This window comes from Lacerta agilis, chromosome 1 (assembly GCF_009819535.1).
Source record: "Lacerta agilis isolate rLacAgi1 chromosome 1, rLacAgi1.pri, whole genome shotgun sequence".
Taxonomy (NCBI): Eukaryota; Metazoa; Chordata; class Lepidosauria; order Squamata; family Lacertidae; genus Lacerta; species Lacerta agilis.
In genome coordinates, this window is record NC_046312.1 from 13111048 (window position 1) to 13133419 (window position 22372).

The following is a 22372-nucleotide window of genomic DNA, read 5'->3' on the forward strand; positions in this document are numbered from 1 at the left end:
TTTTGCATTGCAAACTGGACCAGGGATAATTCATGTTAGTGGTGGAGGCAGTGGGATTGTGGCAGCAGGAAGGTTGCACCCTGACCCACTACGCATGTCCGTAGAGCATCTGAATTGAGTCAAGCCACGTACAAGTGTACACTGAGAGAGACTTACTCATTGTTGTTTACAGCCAGTATTGTTACCGGTGGACCCAAAGCAACTTAACATCAAAACGGATTAAGAACATCTGGTAGAAACCTAAATCATAGAATCATAGAGTTGGAAGAGACCACAAGGGCCATCCAGTCCAACCCCCTGCCAAGCAGGAAACACCATCAAAGCATTCCTGACAGATGGCTGTCAAGCCTCTGCTTAAAGACCTCCAAAGAAGGAGACTCCACCACACTCCTTGGTAGCAAATTCCACTGCCGAACAGCTCTCACTGTCAGGAAGTTCTTCCTAATGTTTAGGTGGAATCTTCTTTCTTGTAGTTTGAATCCATTGCTCCGTGTCTGCTTCTCTGGAGCAGCAGAAAACAACCTTTCACCCTCCTCTGTATGACATCCTTTTATATATTTGAACATGGCTATCATATAAACACAGCTGATCAGATAAAAGGCAGACCTGCAGACTCCACCCCACTAAAAGCGGCCACATTGCTACCCTTCAAATTATTAATTTATTATTATGATGATGATTAATTATGATTATGATTATTTGTGTTTATATACTGCCCTTAATTCAAAGATCTTGGGGTGGTTCACAAGATAAAGACACTATACAGGATAGAAGCACAAAATAAATAGTTAAATCAAGGGCCAAAGCCCAGGGGGTTTGCTATTCCCAGTGTCGAAGAGAGGATTAAACAACCGATTGCCTGCATCTCATAGGAATTCAGTAAGACCATAAGTCCACCTAACTCTACATAGGTCCACGTAGCTCTACATTGTCTACAATGGCAGGCAATGGCCCTCCAAGGTTTCAGGCAGGAATCTTTCTCAATCATACCTGGAGAAGCTGAGGACAGAACTTGGGACCTTTTGCAATACAGAGCAGGCATTCTGCCACTGAGCTGTGTATCCCATCTCAGTTCATGTGGGAATGAATAAGCAGGTGGAACCAAAGTTCCTAGGCATCCAGCCTTCCCTCAGTTAAAAAGACAGCTGGTGTTAAAAATGAGTCGATGAGCAGGGATAGAGATTGTTGTCATGGGCGTAGCCAAGGGGGGTCGGCAGGGGCAGCTCCCCCTGCTAAATCAATAAAAATACTTAACTAACTGAGGTTCTGCTCCCCCTAACAAAAACCCTGGCCACACCCATGATTGCTGTGCATGTAATTTGCTGGGTGTAAAAACACAGATTATCAGTTGTGAAAAACTACCTGTGGGCTTTTTGCTTTTTTCCTGCACGTAATCATCATTCCACTTTGGGACTCTATAATATATCTCTAGGAGACTTCACTGATGGCATAGGGTTTTGAATCGCAATGACCAGTTCAAAATAGGGCTACCTTGAAACGACTGTTTCCTTCCTTTATTTAAATGTATATGGTTAGTTGTTGGCATCTGTCTGTCTCAGGAGACAATGGAGGAATGCACCTTTGGGGGTGAGGTCAAGCTGTTGCAGAATTGCAGCATCTGCTGTGGCTGTAGAGACCAATGCAGAAGAGACATGTTTTGTTGCAGCTGGGGCAGGTGAAGGTGTCTGGTTGTACTGCTGCAGACTCACCATGGCTAGTGATAGAGCAGGATATCAAATCCAACCTCTTCTTCTTCTTCTTCTTCTTCTTCTTCTTCTTCTTCTTCTTCTTCTTCTTCTTCTTCTTCTTCTCATCCTCTCTGGGCTCCTCCCAGCAGTCCTCCTCTGGTCACTCCTGTGGATGCACAACCTGATTGTCTGTCTCTAGGCACTGCAGGAAAGCGCAAAATATGGTCTGAAGCTCAACATCAAAAAAACTAAGATCATGGCCACTGGTCCCATCACCTCCTGGCAAATAGAAGGGGAAGAAATGGAGGCAGTGAGAGATTTCACTTTCTTGGGTTCCATGATCACTGCAGATGGTGACAGCAGTCACGAAATTAGAAGACGCCTGCTTCTTGGGAGAAAAGCAATGACAAACCTAGACAGCATCTTAAAAAGCAAAGACATCACCTTGCCGACAAAGGTCCGTATAGTTAAAGCTATGGTTTTCCCAGTAGTAATGTACGGAAGTGAGAGCTGGACCATCAAGAAGGCTGATCGCCGAAGAATTGATGCTTTTGAACTATGGTGCTGGAGGAGACTCTTGAGAGTCCCATGGACTGCAAGAAGATCAAACCTATCCATTCTCAAGGAAATCGGCCCTGAGTGCTCACTAGAAGGACAGATCCTGAAGTTGAGGCTCCAGTACTTTGGCCACCTCATGAGAAGAGAAGACTCCCTGGAAAAGACACTGATGTTGGGAAAGATGGAGGGCACAAGGAGAAGGGGACGACAAAGGATGAGATGGTTGGACAGTGTTCTCGAAGCTACTAACATGAGTCTGGCCAAACTGCGGGAGGCGGTGAAGGATAGGCGTGCCTGGCGTGCTCTGGTCCATGGGGTCACGAAGAGTCGGACACGACTGAACGACTGAACAACAACAACAAAGGCACTGCAGTCACCTGCAAAGGATTCCCACATAGCTGGCTTGATGTTGCCAACCTTCATGTCACATAGAGCACGTCTTTGGGGATCCTGCCATCTTCCTTTCTGTGGACATGGCCAAGCCACCATAGTCACTGAGACAGGAATGTATATACCATGCTGTAAACACAACTTCTTGGGCAGTTAACATAAAGATTGCACTGGGTGGCCTGTTGTGATCTTTAGCAAATCTTTCAGCAGAGTTTCAAACACCCTGCAGCATATTTTCTGGGCCCTGGAAAAGTGGCTACAGAGATCGGTGTGCTGCAGATACGCGGTAGCAAGAAAAACGCATGACATGTCCCAGGGAATTGCCCCCTGTAGGAAATTCTCTGTAGGGAAACAGTATCGGGTGATGAGTAATGGCCTTTACCAAAGCCTTTGCTAATCCTGTAAGCAAGCATACCTTGACTAACTGGCCTGTTTCATAAACCCTGAGCAATGAGGCTACTATGACTATTTCCCCCACCCTCCCACCCCGCTGGCCTCCTTCCAGTTCTGAGGAGACTCTGCCTATCATAGCTCTCAAACCTAAACAAGACTCCTAGTCGCATGACATCTGCATAGATACATAGGGAGGGAGAAGCATGTTCCCAATCTAGACGAATTCCTGTGGACCTGTGAGGAGAGACTGTAACTCATTCTCATCTTTCACGTGCAAAAAGTCCCAAGTTCAGTCCCTGGCATCTCCAGTCAAAATGCACAGCTAGCAGGCAGGTGGTGGGAAAGACCTTTCTCTCCCTGAGATCCTACAAAGTTGTTGTTAGTCACAGTCAACAACACTGGGCATCAATGGACAAAAGTCACAGGGCAGGTTTCCATGTTTCTAAGTTCTGCTCAAGTCAAGAGCCTGGCAAGATTGTGCAAAGATGACCTACGAGTATACAAAATTTTCATGTTAGCTCACCATATAAAACCCATCTAGTCTAGCATCCTCTTTCCACAGTGGTCGACCAGACGCAGATCAGAGGTCTTGTGCAACTGGTATTCAGAGGCACACTACCTTTGACAGTACAGGCAGAACCAGTGCTGTCAAGTATCCCGTTTTCCCCAGGATTCTCCCTTATTTTAAGCAGTTTCCCGCTGCTCTCCCTTATTTTTTATTTCCCTTAAATTTCCCGTTTTTAATGGAAGTAGCTCCTCCCCTGCTGGCCAGGGACTGGGTGGGAAGACCTCGCCTACTTGGAGAGAAAAGCCTCAGCCCTCAAAGCAAGTGGGAGCCGTTTCCCATGCTTACAGGGGGGTGTATTCCTCCCCCTGCATCAGCCCCTATCTGTTGCCGCCGAGCCCCTCAGCCGGCCAATAGGGTTAGCTGGCAGGTGGAGCCTGGCTGCCTTTGAGCAGCTGCTGCTTCCTGTCCTGTTTTGATGGGATCAGACAAGAAGACGATGGGGCTCCATCACGTGGAGCACATGGCTGCCCTCCTCTTTGCTGGCTGCCCTCCTCTTTGCTCCGCTCCGAGCCCGCTTGGAGTTTACATTGCTGCTCCACCCACTTTTGCTTCTGGCTCCGCCCACCACTGACATGTGACTGTCTCTGGGATAGGTGAGACTGCTGATCCCTTATTTTCAAATCCGAAACTTGACAGGTATGGGCAGAACATGGCCATTGTGAGTAGGAGCCGCGGAGCTAAACCACCACCCACCCACCCCGGTCTTGTTCCCACTCAGTTTCCTACAGCTCAAACCCCATGAGCATATTGCTACAGCAAAAGAAAAAGAAAATATTAACGATGGCTTTTTCTTGTGACAATGCATCTCAAAAGAGGCTCCTATATTGAAGCTTTAGGAAATATACACACTGTGTTAAATTTAAGAACTAGTTGGTTAATTATGTTAAAAAGAACTTTTGATTTACTCAATCAAAAGTTCTTTTAATCAGCCAATTAATAATAATAATAATAATAATAATAATAATAATAATAATAATAATAATAATAATTTTATTATTTGTACCCCGCCCATCTGGCCGGGTCCCCCAAGCCACTCTGGGTGGCTTCCAACAAATATTAAAATACATTAAAATATCACAGATTAAAAACTTCCCTAAACAGGGCTGCCTTCAGGTATTTTCTGAATGTCAAGTAGTTGCTTATCTCTTTGACCTCTGATGAGAGGGCGTTACACAGGGCGGGCGCCACTACCGAGAAGGCCCTCTGCCTAGTTCCCTGTAGTTTTGCTTCTCACAGTGATGGAACTGCCAGAAGGCCCTCGGAGCTGGATCTCAGTGTCCGGGCTGAATGATGGGGGTAGAGACGCCCCTTCAGGTATACAGGACCAAGGCTGTTTATGGCTTTAAAGGTCAGCACCAACACTTTGAATCGTGCTCAGAAACGTACTGGGAATCAATGTAGATCTCTCAGGACCGGTGTTATGTGGTCCCGGCGGCCACTCCCAGTCACCAGTCTAGCTGCCGCATTCTGGATTAATTGCAGTTTCTGGGTCACCTTCAAAGGTAGCCCCACGTAGAGCACATTGCAGTAGTCCAAGCGGGAGATAACCAGAGCATGCACCACTATGGCGAGACAGTCCACAGGCAGGTAGGGTCTCAGCCTGCGTACCAATTGTCCTACTTTTAGTCCTGATCTTGATGGATGTGTGTATTTGTCAACCAATAAACCAGAAGTGTCTGCACTGAAAGAGCCAGTTACCTGTTGAGTTGGGAAGAACAGCCAAGGTCAGTAGCCCCAATCCTCTCTACCCAGTTATCAGTCCTAGCAAAGAAATGACACTAACTTTCTGTTTCATCCCTGACTGGGAGGGACTTGTGGACTCGGTACCACTGCAATCCAGCTATCTTATTGGAGGAAAGAACTGCTGATCTGCTCTATGCTATGCTGCTGTGCCACCACTGCAGATGGACAGTGGTGGTGTTGCAACTGCCAAGCTACCATTAAGGTTCCAGCTGGCACCAAGAGGCTGCTGAGTTTGGCCTGGAGATGCATAATCACAACATGCTGGGTTGCCATGTCTCCAGACCTCTATCAGAACCTCAACAGGTTATTTACATCTGGATTTGCTATAGGCTGCCATTGTGATGCTAAATGTGTCTAACCGATCGTGATGCAAACATGTCATGCTTACATTTGCCAGTATAATCCTTTTTGACAAGAGAGCAATTATTACTGCTGAACATTGGCATTGTCGGTAACCTATTTTTGTGCTCATAAATCCCTTTATTATAGCCTCCAACTTAGTTACAAAGTTGAGCCTCAACAATAACTGCAGCAGCCCCAGTGGAGTACTGTTGTTGTTGTTGTTGTTGTTGTTGTTGTTGTTGTTGTTTAGTCGTTTGGTCGTGTCCGACTCTTCGTGACCCCATGGACCAGAGCACGCCAGGCACTCCTGTCTTCCACTGCCTCTCGCAGTTTGGTCAGACTCATGTTGGTAGCTTTGAGAACACTGTCCAACCATCTTGTCCTCTGTCGTCCCCTTCTCCTTGTACCCTCCATCTTTCCTAACATCAGGGTCTTTTCCAAGGAGTCTTCTCTTCTCATGAGGTGGCCAAAGTATTGGAGCCTCATCTTCAGGATCTGTCCTTCCAGTGAGCACTCAGGCCTGATTGCCTTAAGAATGGATAGGTTTGATCTTCTTGCAGTCCATGGGACTCTCAAGAGTCTCCTCCAGCACCATAATTCAAAAGCATCAATTCTTCACCGATCAGCCTTCTTTATGGTCCAGCTCTCACTTCCATACATTACTACTGGGAAAACCATAGCTTTAACTATACGGACCTTTGTCGGCAAGGTGATGTCTCTGCTTTTTAAGATGCTGTCTAGGTTTGTCATTGCGTTTCTCCCAAGAAGCAGGGAGTACTGTAGGCCTATATATTGTAAATTGATGTAAATTGGTACCATGGAAAGAGCTAGATGCTTGAAATCTATTTTTCCTAGTGCTGCGAACCTGCCCTATTATAAAGTCCATTGGTTAGATAGACTTTTTAGCAAAGGTATTGATTTGATTTTTGTTAAGAGTAAGACTGTCCAGGAATTAAAACATATTTAAAAGTTTTCATATACATTCACCTTCTCTGAAGCCTTATTAGGCAGATGGCACCAATGTCTCCTGGCTCCCTTCTGTTTGCAATCCCTATACAGTACCCTTTATAGTGAGTTGTGTACATTTTCTTCTGCTATATGCTGTAAAATCTAGTAAAGTAGAGCACTTGAGGGAGTCAGATTTTTCACAGCAGTGCATGTTGAGTCTTTTCACCCTCCCTTCCTTGACCCAAAATAGGCACAGGAATTGAGCTGGCGCTGAAACTTCAATCAGACAATTGTGTGAATCCTGTACTTACCAAGTTTTATTATAAGATCCCAACAGTTAAGGAATATATCACAACACATTGTGTCTTACCTCTTGACTGCTCCTTTGGAAAATGCTTAAGGGGGTCAAGTATTCCAAAGATCAATGCTCCTAATTTAGCAATGGCCCCAGCTATTAGGAAGATGCTAGGAGGAACATCGACAGGGACAGAACTGTGCCATCAAAGCTAGCCTACAGCTCTATTTTCTAATAAAAATAAATAAATTTCACAAAACATATATGCATCTCAAATTATAAAAGCATTGGAATAAACAGGCCCACTGTCCTTATTCACCAAACCCTTCTTATGTTTTTACGTCCTTATTCCATGCAGGAAGATTGCATGTAGAGCGGTCACCTGTAGACTTTCAGGGCAATGTGCTTGATCCCAGTTCCCTATACTCTTTTTGCCTCCATGTCTTCAGGCTCAATTCCTGAAAAGGGCTGTGTAAGGCAGGCATGGGCAAACTTGGCCCTCCAAATGTTTTGGGACTACAACTCCCATCATCCCTAGCTAACAGGACCAGTGGTCATGGATGATGGGAATTGTAGTCCCAAACATCTGGAGGGCCGAGTTTGCCTATGCCTGCTGCAAGGTAACAAACCAAGAAATCTCCTCTTTAGTTGGGTGCACAAGAGGAGGAAGGGGTGGGCTCCAAGGGGAGGAAGTAGGGCTCAAGCTGCCATGATTTTCAATACCTACATCTAACCCCAGCCACCATGCTATAAGCACACAGGGCAAACTAGTGAGCAGGCAAGTGTAAACCCAAGGCCTTACATTTATTGGCCAACTAAACCTTCCCCTAGAGATGGAGGAGAAATTCAATATAGTATGCCTTTGAAGCTGAACCTATCAAATTTGCACCTTCCAAAACAATAGGTGAACCCAAATAGAGCTATATTTCAGAATTCTTGCTTTGATTAATTTCGCAAAACAGTTCTCCAGCCGGTGTTTACAAAAATGTATAAATTTGGTGAAAGTGTGCATAAAAATGAAGATATTGGTGAACATAACTTACAAAAATGCATATATTAGGGGGAATTGCTTGCAGACCTGCATATAAAAATGTGTTTCACGAGAAAGTTGCACCAAAATGCTGATTAACTTTCATGAGGGGTTTTTTAAAAAATTGCAAATTGCTGCAAAATGTGGGCAACTGAAATTAATATTAGAAAAATGAGTAACAGAGATTTTAAAAAATGACAGGTTCTTCCATCCTTACCTTCCTGCTCCCGGGCCCCTCATCACCTCCCCAAATACCATTTACTACTGGCAACATTTTACAATAAAAATCAATTTATTGTGGGGACAGTGCCTCCAGTTTGAAATCTGGCATAGTCAAAAACCATAGCACAGAAGATTATTATGTTTACCCAGCTTTTATTGGCATAGCTCTCCTCTCTCACTAATCCAGACTTCAACAAACCTAGTGCCCTCCAAATGCCATCTGTTCCAGACAGGCTGGTCTAATCTTTCCAAACCCTACACAGGTATCACTTTGCCATTTAAGTTCTAGTGCTCATGGCCCAGCAAGCTTTATATGCATCACAAAGGGAAAATGAAAATGAATCATTTGGTGATCTCCTGGATTGCTTCCTTTGCAAGTTGCAACTCACCCCAGAATTTTCTGCGTAGGACGTGTAGTGCATTTTGCAAGACGTGTTTTGCAGAATTATCACACCATGTCCATGGGCTTTGCCCATTGGTTGCAGCAGAAGACTCTTCGTTTATCACACATTAGCATTGGCAGAACCTGTGCCAAACCACAGGCATCATGTAGCATCATCAGAGTCGCTCAGGTTCCATGGCTTGAACAGGCTTACTCATCTTGCAATCAATAATGCCTTTTAAAACAACATACTCAAGTTGGTATTCGTCTCATAAATATGCCTTGAAAGATCTTCAGCAACCAGCCTGAGAAGAAGCTCTTTGACTATAACAGCTGTCCTGGAATCACAGGTGCCAGGTCAGGAGAAACAGCATTTCCTAACCCCAATTCCCTTATTCTAGGGCACATATGATAATTCCTCAGAAGCACTTCTATTTTTGGCCAGCTCACTTATTGTATGCATTGGCTATTGTTACAAGCAATTAAATGAACCTACATACCAAGTCCCTTTGATTTAAAAAAAAAATGTGGGGGTGTGGATGACTGATCTAGGTTGGTAACATTCTATAGTTGTTGTGAAACTTCAAGAAGGAACGATGAGAACTGTTTTCTGCATCGTATTCAGGCACAGCGAATTAACTCTGCACTGTCTCCTTAAGGGCAGCACAACTTTCCCCCTTTTCTCTCTGTCTCTCTCTTAGTTTTGGAGGTGCCCTGCTGAAGGCCTGTGTTTGGAACCCTGCCAGCGAAATGGTATACAGTGGTACCTCTGGTTACTTACTTAATTCATTCCAGAGGTCCGTTCTTAACCTGAAACTGTTCTTAACCTGAAGCACCACTTTAGCTAATGGGGCCTCCCGCTGCTGCTGCGCTGCCAGAGCACAATTTCTGTTCTTATCCTGAAGCAAAGTTCTTAACCTGAAGCATTATTTCTGGGTTAGCGGAGTATGTAACCTGAAGCGTATGTAACCCGAGGTACCACTGTATAACCCTTGTGAAACAGACTGGTTAGCAGCCCTGAATCCAGTTGTCCCTCTTTTGAAACACAGTGGCTGTGATCCAACGGCCTCCAAAAACAACCCTGCTGATCCTGTTGTTTGGAGGGGAAAGCAGGTGAATCAAATCCAGTGGTCACCCTACTTTACCTCTTTGAATAGCCAATCAGCTAAATCCAAGCTTTTTTAAAAACATATGTGCATCCCTGACTATTAGATTGGGCTATGGCTGTTAATGCCCATGATCCACTGCCACTGTTGGAGGCAATAATGCTTCTGAATGCCAGTTGCTGGAAATTGCAGTAAGAGAGAGTGCTTTTGCTCTCAGGACCTGCTTTTGGGTTTCCTGCAGGTATCTGGTTGGCCACTGTGAGGACAGGATGCCTGACTAGATGGGCCACTGGCCTAATCCAGCAGGTTTGTCTTTTGCTCTTAATGATACATACACCAGGTTTGTGCAATTTAGTAGTGAATCCTTGCAATTCAGCAGGGAGGCCACCAAATCCTGCTGCCTCCAGATTTGGTGCCTGGTTTTATCTATTCTGTGCGTTCCGTGCATTTCCGTGCGCTGCTCTGGTTCGCCAGAAGCGGCTTTGTCATGAGGGCCACATGACCCAGAAGCTGTACTCCGGCTCCCTCGGCCAGTAAAGCGAGATGAGCACCGCAACCCCAGAGTCGTCCACGACTGGACCTAATGGTCAGGGGTTCCTTTACCTTTTATCTATTCCATAACATTTATACTTGATTGTAGAAACAAACAAACAAACAAACAAAAAACCAAACTTAAAAGCAGTTTACAAAAGATAAAACAGTAAAACCAAGAAAAATTCATAACCCGACTTTAAAAACTACAAAATACAAAAACAGATTAAAGTCACCTCAAATTTCTAAGCATCTGGGTAAAGGTAAAGGGACCCGACTGGTCGCGGACGACTCTGGGGTTGCGGCGCTCATCTCGCTTTACTGGCCGAGGGAGCCGGCGTACATGTGGCCAGGATGACTAAGCCGCTTCTGGCAAACCAGAGCAGTGCACGGAAACGGCGTTTACCTTCCCGCCGGAGCGGTACCTATTTATCTACTTGCACTTTGATGTGCTTTCAAACTGCTAGCACTTATCTACTTGCACTTTGATGTGCTTTCGAACTGCTACTGGCATCTGGGTAGGCTTGTCAAAACAGGAATGGTTTTAGGAGGTGCCAAAAAAAGTACAGTGAAGGTTTGAGATTGCTCTCAAAAGGCAAGCTCCAGGAGGGAGGGGCGGCGGCGGCGGAGGCGCACGCGGGTCTCTCTGGGTCTCGGAAAGAAGCACGTCCCTTTCCCCCCCGACTGGGCAGATTCTCTAAATTGGACTAGATAGCTATGTCTTTTAATCCAGCATGTCAGCCGCGTCCTCCAAGACCTCCAATGGCTATCCCGCCACCATATGCGGACCTTGGCAAGTCTGCCAGAGACGTCTTCAACAAAGGATTTGGTTTTGGTCTGGTGAAATTGGATGTGAAAACGAAATCTGCAAGCGGAGTGGAGTTCGCAACAGCTGGTTCGTCAAACACAGACACAGGAAAAGTGAATGGGAGCTTGGAGACTAAATACAAGTGGTCTGAGTATGGTGTTACTTTCACGGAAAAATGGAACACGGATAACACTCTGGGAACAGAAATGGCAATTGAAGATCAGCTTGCCAAAGGTTTGAAGTTGACATTTGACACAACTTTCTCACCAAACACCGGAAAGAAAAGTGGCAAAATCAAATCTGCTTATAAGCGTGAGTGCATAAACCTCGGGTGCGATGTTGACTTTGATTTTGCTGGACCTGCCATCCATGGTACAGTTGTCTTGGGTTATGAGGGCTGGCTTGCAGGCTACCAAATGACCTTTGATAGTGCCAAATCCAAGTTGACAAGGAATAACTTCTCTGTGGGATACAAGACTGGAGACTTCCAGTTGCACACCAATGTCAACGATGGGTCGGAGTTCGGTGGCTCAATTTACCAAAAAGTCAGCGACAACCTTGAGACTGCTGTAAACCTTAACTGGGCAGCGGGCAGCAATAGCACTCGTTTTGGAATTGCAGCAAAGTACCAGTTGGATCCTACCGCTTCTATTTCCGCAAAAGTGAACAACTCTAGTCTAGTTGGAGTTGGGTACACCCAGACCCTGAGGCCAGGTGTGAAGCTCACTCTGTCTGCCCTAATCGATGGGAAGAACATCAATGCTGGTGGACACAAACTTGGTCTTGGCCTAGAATTGGAGGCTTAAGAGGTGTGAAGAAAACTGCCGCAGGAAATGGGATATCAGAAGAATATGGCCTTAAAAATGTATTTCCAGTGTGACCCGGGGGGCTTTTTTTCCTACTCAGACAGATGGCCTAGAACAAGAGCTGTATGCAGAGTATTTAGGCAGTTACTTGTTAGCTGGTTTTTAGTTAAATTGGTTACCTATCTAGTTCTCAATTCTGCATTAGTGCAGTCACTACATAATACATTATTTAAATGTATTTAACTGTTGAATGCGCTACCCACAAATAATGAAATAGACTTTATGAAAACCTGTACACATGTGTGCATGTTATGTTTCTTTTAACACGTGATAATAGCCATTGAAATAACAGAATGGATCAGTGGATGTTCTGAAAAGTAAGGTCAACCGTTTTGTTAAAATCACCTTAACTAGAAATACTTTTGGTATCCCAAGGCAATTCGAAAATTATGAATAAAACACACACACACACACACACACACACACACACACAAAAAGGCAAGCTCCACTGACTGAAGCAGTTGATTTTGGAAGTCTGTTTTAGGCAGTTTTATTTTTTCACGATACGGATATTGAGATTGATTTACCATTAACTCAGCTTGTAGTGAGATCATATATAAAAAGCAGAAAAGGTAACAACCCGAATGCATTGCAAGCCTGCAGTGTGTGGGGTGCTGGGGTCAGCACAGGTGCACATCTGCTGATAACCCAGGCATGTCCAACAACGGCATGGGACTGGAGGGCACCCCGAGGATCATCTAGTCCAACCCCCTGCAATGCAGGAATCTTTCACCCAACATGGGGCTCGAACGCACAACCCTGAGATTAAGAGTCTCATGCTCTACCACCTGAGCTATCTCATGCAGGCATTGTCTGCAGTCACTTGCCTACACAAGGAGCAATGTGTTGAGAAACAAAATGTTGGAGATGATGAAGGCAAGCATGTGGACACAGTTTAGGTCTGAGGCAAGCAAACTTGAACACACACCCCATAATTAAGGCAGCACACATACGTTCCGTTTACGTTGTCATTTTCATTTATAAGCTGTCACCATCACGGCCAGCTTAAATTGGGTCCTAGAAGACACTTTCCGAGTTGGCTTCCTTTTGATGTCTATTTCTATCATCATTTTAGGATCTCATTAGCTTAATCCACTGCATAAACCACGGTTAACCTGCTTGCCTTTAATTTACTCTCTGCGCCAGGGCTAACTACTTTAATGGATGTTGAAAATGTGACCAATCAGGCTTGGGGCAAAGTTGCTCCTACAGCTGTCCGTCACCTCATATCCTGGGCTGGATCAGTCATGTGTGGTTTGGAGGTCAAACTCTATGTTCCAAACGTGTTTTTCCACAGTGCAACCCTAAACAGCCCAGGGGATGAGCCAAGCCTGTGCATAAGCAGAATTTAGGATAAAACCGGTTATGTAATTCTCACCTGTGGCTGTGTTGCCAAGGGGCTTGAAGGGAAGCACATGGCGAATCCAGATTGCTGTTAGACTCTAGTTAATAGTTTCAGTCACCCAAAGTTCTTGGATCATCATTTCAGTCTAGGAGGAGGGTGGAGGAGACAGATGGAAGCAACATTCTCAGCAAGGTTTTAGCCTCTCTTTGCATACATTCAAGATTAAATTGCAAAGAGGAAAAGGAGGCAATACAAAACACTTCAAGAGCATCTGTTGTAGTGATTTTCTTCTTTATATCACATAATAACTACAGCAATGTTAACACAGGCCAGCCAATCTTCTTAAGCAAAAGGATTTGTGGCTTTGGCATGCCTCCCTCCCTACTACTTAGGTCCAAGTTGATGCTTGTTAAGTATAATAACTCTGTATGTAGAAAGTTGGAAATATGAGTGCTTTAGAGGAATTCTCTGCATTGGTGAACTGGCTTAAACCACTATTTTTGTATACCCCACAAGTAAGGCACATAAGGCACTTCAGACATCTGGGGACTCTGCTCTTAACATGGGGCAATTTCTAAACCCTCAAGATGATGGTGAAGTTGACATTTATATCCAAGATGCTCAAGAGTTCTGACAAAGGACTGAGCATGCACTGACTCCAAAGACATAGGTCACCTCCCAACTCTCACTGTTTTGCAAGAGGGATTCAACTGCATACCAGAAATTAAAGAGTTCTCACACAACAAATCCGTTTTAAAAAATGGACCTTTTGCAGTTAGGAAAGTGATGGGGAGGAGAAGCATGGGGTAACAATTGACAGTAATGTGGTAGGCTCCCAGTTATCAGGGAAATTCTCATGGCACCAACTCTTGTCATCATTTAAGGGACAGACCAAAACATTTTTATTTTCCCAGGCATTTGGGAAATATTAATAATCCAGCCAAGTTTTTAGTGGCTGCTTCTGGTGTTGATTCTTATGTAAACTGGGGTGTGTGTGGATATTCTGGGTTATGTTTTTATGAGTATTTTATTACATAATTTTGTGTTTTCCTTTTCTTGGACCTGATTGTGGGCTCCTGGCAATGTCTTCCTGATCACTGTTGGAAACAGGATACTGGGCTAGATGAAGTCTATTCAAGCAGGACTTGTCTTAAGTGTAATAAACTGGTGCCTGGGGTGATGGTATTGTTCACCAGCAGAATACCGTTGATGGCTGCCATTTTTGTTAACTGACCAGATCAATAAATCCTCCTCCTCCTCCTCCCTGCCTCACTAAAAAAAACAACAACACTTAGTGCAAAGTTAATATTTTTCAGAGATTTTATTGAAATGATTATTTCCACAGTAACTCCCACTATTACACAGTGGTGGGGGAGATCTAATGTGCTAGCAGCATAAACAAAGATGCACAAAGCCCCCCCCTGACAAGTATCACAAATCTTATCAAAAGCGATTAAGCCATTCTCAAAATTTATTTTCTTCCCTGGAAAGGCTCCTTCAAATATTCCTCAGATTTCTCTTTAGACAAGAGCCCACAGAAAGATGCTTACAAATTTTGGCATTATTTTGACTTCCTTGCAAATTACCAAGATTTTACCACCACCTCAAGCGGGACCCTCCAAGTGACGACCTTTAACAAAATGTTGTAGCATGGGGAGCAGGGAGGGGAACCTGTCACTCTCCAAATGTTGCTGTACTTCAGATCCCATAATAATTATAATTTTTTTTAATTTTTAGTACCCTGCCCATCTGATTGGGTTGCTCCAGTTACTCTGGGCAGCTTCCAACAAACATAATCAAACATTAAACATTAAAAATCACTCCCCTATACAAGGCTGCCTTCACATTTCTTCTAAAGGTTGTATAGTTACTTATCTCCTTGACATCTGATGGGAAGGCATTCCATCAGCTCCAGCCAGAATGGCCAAGAGTCGAGGATGATGGGAGTTGTTTTCCTGCAACAGGTTATCCATCCCAGTTGGAGTGTATCCTCATCTCCAAACAGGAGTACTCTGATTTAGGGGGCCAGCTGGCCATACTCCCAGGTTCTCTGTTTTTCTTCTCCAACCAATACTCAATATCCTGCTGTAACTGAGCACATTCTGCATTACACTCCTGTCTACTCTGCAACCTCTACACCCCCACCACTGGTTTCAGAGGCAGTATACACATGGCATTAGCCATAATCCATATCTACCCTGTCATTTCTTGTGAAATACTATATTTTGAGAGGGATGCCTCTCCAGATTTTAAAGATTCTCTCAAGCAATCTGATGTGTGTGTCATCCCCCCCCCTTAATTTGAGAGGAAAGCTAATACCAGGTTTCTAATGCATTGCGCAGCAAATCAGAAGATTGGTTTTTAAAATGATGCTTCTCTCGATTATCTCATCTTTTGAAAAACAGTAGCCCATGCTGAAATGTGAAACTTGATTTCTGTGTCTAGATTTCTGTGAAGAAAATCTAGACACAGAAATCATGTGCTGAGTCATGTGCCACTGAGCTATAGTGAGACACAGTAGCTCTGCAACAGAGCACCTGCTTTGCTTGCAGAAGGTCTCAGGTCCAATAATCAGCAACTGAAGTTAAAATAATATCTGATAGCAAGTCTGGGCAAGATTTCTGCCTGGTACCCTGCAAAGCTGTGCCTACCCATCGCAGACGATGTTACCACTGAACCCATGGCCTGACTTGCTATAAGGCAATTTCATATGTGGTTTGAGAACAGCTGTTTGTTTCATCATCACACATTCCTTCCTGAAAACACAAATTGATTCAATAGGCTAGTATGAGCACCGATTCTGAAGTATTGCAATGTCCTTTGCTAAGCATTACTTTCTTCTTTTTTAAAAAAATAAGAAAATAGACTCTCTTTACTAAAAACAGTGAGCATAAGCTTGCATTCTTCAATTGTTCTCTGTGTTGCTTGCAGCGATGTGTGCCTTTCCTCCCCATCTTGCCTGAGGGAAGCTCCAAGTATCTAAAGAAAATCAGGAAAATATATTAGATAAATAGGTAGGTAGGTAGGTAGGTAACATAAAGCAGAGACATCACCTTGCCGACAAAGGTCCGTATAGTTAAAGCTATGGTTTTCCCAGTAGTAATGTATGTAAGTGAGAGCTGGACCATAAAGAAGACTGATCGCCGAAGAATTGATGCTTTTGAATTATGGTGCTGGAGGAGACTCTTGAGAGTCCCTATTCTGAAGGAAATCAGCCTTGAGTGTTCACTGGAAGGACAGATCCTGAAGTTGAGGCTCCAGTACTTTGGCCACCTCATGAGAAGAGAAGACTCCCTGGAAAAGACCCTGATGTTGGGAAAGATGGAGGGCACAAGGAGAAGGGGACGACAGAGGATGAGATGGTTGGACAGTGTTCTCGAAGCAACTAGCATGAGTTTGGCCAGACTGCGGAAGGCAGTGAAAGATAGGCGTGCCTGGCATGCTCTGGTCCATGGGGTCACGAAGAGTCGGACATGAATGAACGACTGAACAACAAGGTAGATAACTGTCTGAGTGCAAGTGGTTGACATTTCCTCTTTACAATGACAACCACCCAAAATTACCCATTGCACTCCATCGTTCTACCCTATCAATATCTTCTCAAACTGTATATAAAATCCTCTACTGCATTTGCAGTTCTTCCAAATTTTGTATCACATGCATATTTGACAAGTGTACACTCCACTTTCTCACTGGCCAGTCAGAAGACATGAACCTCTACAGGACTGAAATTTCTGTTTAATACTGCTCAACTGAATATTGCTATTCCTTTAAGATACTTTTTATACATAAAATGTGGCTTTCTTTTTTTAAGCTTTTAAAAACGCAGCTATCAATTTGAAACACAAGTGATCTGCCCTTCTAACATGTGAGAGAGTAGAGAGGGGAGGTTGGGCTGCAGAATGACAGAATCCAGTGCAAAAATTGAGCTGACAACTTTGTTGCTTCAGTAGACAGCCAACAGAATGATGTAATCCATTTATAAAGCACCATAGCACCATAGAGATATGCATGTCAGGATCATTGCCCATAGGTGTTTGCATACTGTTGAATTTACAGAGATAAGTAGCAGAAATCATTTCAACATGCCCGTGAAGCAAGGAGAAACTTGCTTCACAGTATGGAGCCAAGACATGGCCTGAAATTTCAAGGAGGAGGATTTCACAGCCTTCCTTGAGGAAAAGCCACCCTGGGGTGGTTTCATACACTCCACAGCAGAACACCCCATTTGTCTCCAAGAGGGAGTCTTGGCCAATCCAGCCTCCATGGCAAGCTTACCAGCATGATACTCCTGAGTGAAAACACCAGTCCCATTTGCATTTTAAATAATCGGGATTACATAATCGGTGTGTGTGTGTGTGTGTGTGTGTGTAACACAACCTTAGGTGTACATGTGATGCAGCCTTTACAAACTAGTGCACACAAGGATTGTCCTCCCATACGGGCAGTGCTGTTAGTTTTGATGGCAATGATCTATTTTCCAAATCCTGAGATCCCCCGAATTGGTGCTTTCAAAGTTGACTGTATTAGCCATCTGCTTAGTGAGCATGCACGACGCCTTAGCCCACCAAGTGATGATAAAACAGATGGATACATGATGAAAGTAACTGCAGAAATTAGCAACAAAACTATGAACTCAAACCAGAGGACTGTGGTCCCAACTCAGTCCATTTCCCAAACCAAAGATTCCTCATGCAGTGAATGACGCACATGCACACCACCAAACATTGGTGGTGGTTGTTTCTCGAAGTGTAAGCCTTACCAAATTAGGCCTCCAGCTGACATAAAAACTCCATGACTTTCACACGCTTTGCAGCTCTTGCCTACAAGAAAAGGTTGCGATAGTAGTAAGTGCTGCTACGCCATCTGCACATAGGTGCTTATACACATGCACAAATCACACAGAGGACCTAAACATGCTGCTCCCATATGCACCGTATATATGCTTCACACGTCAATAAAAAGGCTCTGCTTCAGATCTCTTCAACACCTGAGGTCAAACTGGTATCTACTAACAGGGCCTTTTCCAGGGTGGCATATTCCTCTCCCAATAAAAGTTCACCAGGATTGGCCAATTGGAAAGTTTAGGAAAATAATAGAAATCTTTTCCTTTCATCAGGTTTACAGTGATAGGTTGGATGATTTCCAGACTGCTGAAGATGGCTTGAAAAAGAGATCAGTGGTTTAGAAGATGGATCACAACTGGCCTCTTTCTTTTTGAGCCTAGAAATCAAGTGGTTTTAATTTCTGCTGCTTTCCTTGTTTTCTATTAACTTTTATGGTTGTTTATCCATTAAGAGACTTTATGTGTATTTTATTGCATACTATGTAATTTTTAAATGGTGGACTAGAGAGCTCTTTCAGCTGAGTTGGCAGACTAGAAGTTCAAAAAACAGATAGCTAAATAAATAACTATACTGTACCACACACACTCAATTGAGATTTTTCATTCCATTAAAGCTATGAGTAGACAGTAGCTTTCTCTCTAGCCTACTGTCTATGTGATTTAGCACCAATCTAGAAGTATTAGAATCAGGGCCCTTTCCCCTGCGCAGAAAAGCTGAGCAGGTATTTGCACAAAACCCTGAGCAATCACCCAGCTGTACACTTTCTTTCTTGCTGGCCCTGTTATTTCCCCACAGGCCCTGCCATTTCAAAACATCAGCACAGGCACTGGAGCATGCCCTTGTGGTTCTTGAGTGTTACATATGTAGGGTACTCACACAGAGGAGCTTCTGTTTACACCAGGGATGAAGAACTTCTGGACTGCAGACCAATCTTGGCCTGCCAGGGAGTCCATTTGGAACATGATATCATTTTCCCCAAACCACACTCACCCACCAACAGCAGCTGACATCAGCTGATGGGTGGGAGGGCAGGGTTTAATCCTGCCTTGGCTATGCAACCCAAGGAAGCAGGATTTAATCCTCACTCATCAGCTCACCATTAAAAGGCTGTGCAAAAGCACCCTTTGAAGAAGCTTGCTCAGGGGAGCTACCTCAAAGTGGCTTTTGCAAAACCTTTAAGACAGCTCATGAGCTCCTGTTTGCTCAAAGCCTTTTCCAAGTCTCCCCGCTTCCCCCATTAAGTTCCTGAACGCGGAAATGAAGGGGGGGGGAAGAGATTTGGAAAAGACTTCACGAGTCTCCTCCTCTAGTTCCTGATGTATCTCAGAGATTTTTGAACTAATTCAGTAAATTAATTAATCTGAATTAGTTCATTACAGGCACTGCTCTAAGGGTTTATAAACACTTCCTCTTGTCCTGCTGCTCTTCCCTGGGGGAAAATGCTCTTTAGCGCTTGTTTGGAACAAATGGCAATTCAGGTTTTCACCAAATTGCCATTTGTTCCAATGTATTGCTAAAGAGTGGGTTTTCCCTCAGAAAAGAGTGAGGCCAGGGGGAAACTGCTTGGACCCATGCTTTCTAGGCTGATGCTCCCCAATTGCTTTGGGCTGCAGCTGCCATGAGCCATGAGTGTTGTATTCAAAAGCACCTGGAGGACACTGGATTGGGGAAGCCTGACCTAGGCCTTCCAGAGCCTCCTGCTCCTGCAGCTCCACTGAATCTTCTGCAGAAACCTCTAAAGTTGTATTTGATGTGGGGCTCTTTGGAGATTTGCCTTAGACTTGGAAGAGGTGTTTGATTTAACATACATATTGAACAGGACATCCATCTGACATATTACAGTAATTACACACTTACCACAGCATATGGAGTGCTCCCATCATAACCAGGCTGCTTGAGATCCACACCAGCCAGATGCCAGGCCTGTAGTCCTTCAACATCTCCATTAAAAGCAAGACTGGCATGGGGAGAGGGAAGAATATATATTTTATCGTCCATGTTCAAAGCAGGACAATTTGCTTTACAAATTTAAAACAGATTCAAACGTGTTGCTGTCAAGGCTTTCAAACCAAACGACTTGTGAAGGAATGGGGCTTTTGAATGGGGATTGTTGTTCTGCAGGCGGGCCTAGCAATCTCAAACACAAGACCCTCTCTATCCACAACTCCATTGGAGGTAGCTTATCACCAAGGGGGCAAATAATATTTTTCAATGCGTTCAGCACCAGAAACAACAGTTAATTACAAATTTTAAATCTCAATTTAGATTGCAATTCTAAATATACTTTGAAGTCTAGTTTGACCCACAGGCGGGAGGTTCCGCACCCCCTGCTTTTAAATCCGTATCATTTACATTTGAGAAAACATGCTTAGGACTGAGACATCAATGTGAAATGACAAAGATGTTTTGATTTGGAGAAGTTTAATAAGTGTCTGCAATCTCGCTCTTAGAACAAAAGTTTCCAGGATGAATTTATGGCAACAACATCCAACGTGATGCTGCCTGATAAACAGTTCTGTATAACCTGAAAGCTTGCCACTATTGTGTGACTTTGAGGTCGGGTCCTTGTGAACCGACATGGCTACCTTTGCTTTACATAGCATCAGTTTCCTATTCCAAAATGGAGTAGGAAAACTGATTTGACATCCAGCTTTCTCTTCCCAGGACCCATTAACAATTCTTAATGCATTTAGCCCAAAAAACATTGACCTAAAAACTCATTCAAACCTCTACAGCAGGGCTGGGGAACCTGTGGCCCTCCAGATGTTGCTTAAATGCAACTACAATCCTCCCTAACCATTGGTCATGCTTGTGACACCGTAACAGGACAATGTTGCATCCTGCGCTCCTTATATATACTGTATATATATACTAGAAACCTTCTCTCTCTATCTCCTATGTTGTCTTCTGTGCACTGGCAACAATGTACCTCCAAAAAGGATGGCAAACAAAAGGCTGGGGATGGCTGCCAGAAGAAGCAGGACAAGGTTACAAAAGCTCCAAACAGCTGAGCTAGCAACACTGTTGATGAATCAGATGCATAAATTAATAGGGGTGTACAGGAAAAAGCTTTCAACAGGCTAGTTTCACCCAGTGGGTGTGCCCATGACCAAAGGGGAAAAGGCACAGGCAGTTTCATATTTCACAACAACACAAGATTCAGCTCATGACATGCAGTTTAAGTGGGATAGACGGCGTTCAAATTGCTCCATTTTCATTTTTAAAAAGAACTTTAGAGTTCACTGCCTGAACACAGCGTAACAGCAAATGTGCTACAAAAGCATGTTAACTTTAATTTCATGAAAGGTGGAAAGTAGGAGTTAGCAGCTCGAAGGCCTTTCTCTTCCCCAGACAAACCTGGCCTTCTGAGGGATGCCTGCCTCCTCCAGAGGCCAGCCTAGAGGGCAAAAGAGGTGTCAATAAGCCCAATTGGATCAGGCCAAGGGCCAAAGGCCAATCTAGGTCAGCATAGTGTCCACATACACATTTTTAACAAATTCTATTTCAGTTTTTTTATATTCGTGCCATTTTTAAAATAAATGCTTTTGCCCACTACAGAGATGGAGATACTGTACTTACATTTAAATAGAATATTGCCCTCCCTGATGCCTACCAAATGAAGACATCACAATTAAAAAGAATGGAATTGATTGGCACTGGCCATTTATTTAGCCAAATTACTCTCCTCGCGATTCATATATTGGGTTAATTATGCTCCTTGCATGGGAAAATTGCCTTTTAAGATTCCAGTCCTTTCCTTCATTATGAGTCAGGAGATTAAGCAAAACTCTTTCATCAGCTGCATCGCTAATCATGTCTTTTCCACCATCTTAGATATACACAAGATTAGTAATATGTTGAAAGTTTCATAAATGCGCCTAATGAATAAGTCTTCAGCTGGATTTCATGTATTAAAATAAAGACTTGTTACTGAAACAATGCTAAGTAAAACGTTGAGAATGTAGTTTATGAAGCTGGGATCATACATAAGCCTAAGATCTTTTTATAGCAAGGAGCAATATTTCAGGGTTTTAAAATGGCAAAACAAAATCAATTCTTTTAGGTTTGGTTGAGTTCAGAGGGCACACCAGTGGCATGAATGGTAAGCTCCTTTAAGATGCAACTTGATAAAAAGCTGTTGGGGGCTAGGAAGGCACTTTTTCTTGGCCACATTCAAAATACACAGTTTTATGTTCTTAACCTGCTTCCCATGCTTCCATTTGCGCCTGTAAGGAAAGCATGGGCACATCAGTTGCAAAGGGACAGAAAAAATACCACAAATTGCAACCAAATATGGAAAAGGGTGTGAT

At 43.8% G+C, this 22372-nt stretch overlaps 2 protein-coding genes across 3 annotated transcripts in view; one reads left to right on the plus strand and one right to left on the minus strand.

The window, feature by feature from the left end:
* The first annotated feature begins 10808 nt into the window (after positions 1 to 10808).
* LOC117040746 (voltage-dependent anion-selective channel protein 2) lies at positions 10809 to 12283 on the plus strand. The gene is made up of 2 exons (XM_033138720.1): positions 10809 to 10888; positions 10954 to 12283. The coding sequence occupies exon 2, from the start codon at positions 10959 to 10961 to the stop codon at positions 11808 to 11810; it is 852 nt and encodes a 283-aa protein (XP_032994611.1). The 5' UTR covers positions 10809 to 10888; positions 10954 to 10958; the 3' UTR covers positions 11811 to 12283.
* A 3670-nt stretch (positions 12284 to 15953) lies between these two features.
* The window catches only part of ASPG (asparaginase), a 51985-nt gene continuing 45566 nt past the window's right edge, over positions 15954 to 22372 (minus strand). For both annotated transcript variants that reach the window (XM_033138708.1, XM_033138700.1), the window contains exons 14-16: positions 19920 to 20019; positions 17978 to 18038; positions 15954 to 16194 (exon numbers count right to left, since the gene is read on the minus strand). In XM_033138708.1, the coding sequence (XP_032994599.1) occupies positions 17982 to 18038; positions 19920 to 20019 (157 nt within the window). In that variant the 3' untranslated portion in view covers positions 15954 to 16194; positions 17978 to 17981. The remainder of the gene's footprint in view (positions 16195 to 17977; positions 18039 to 19919; positions 20020 to 22372) is intronic.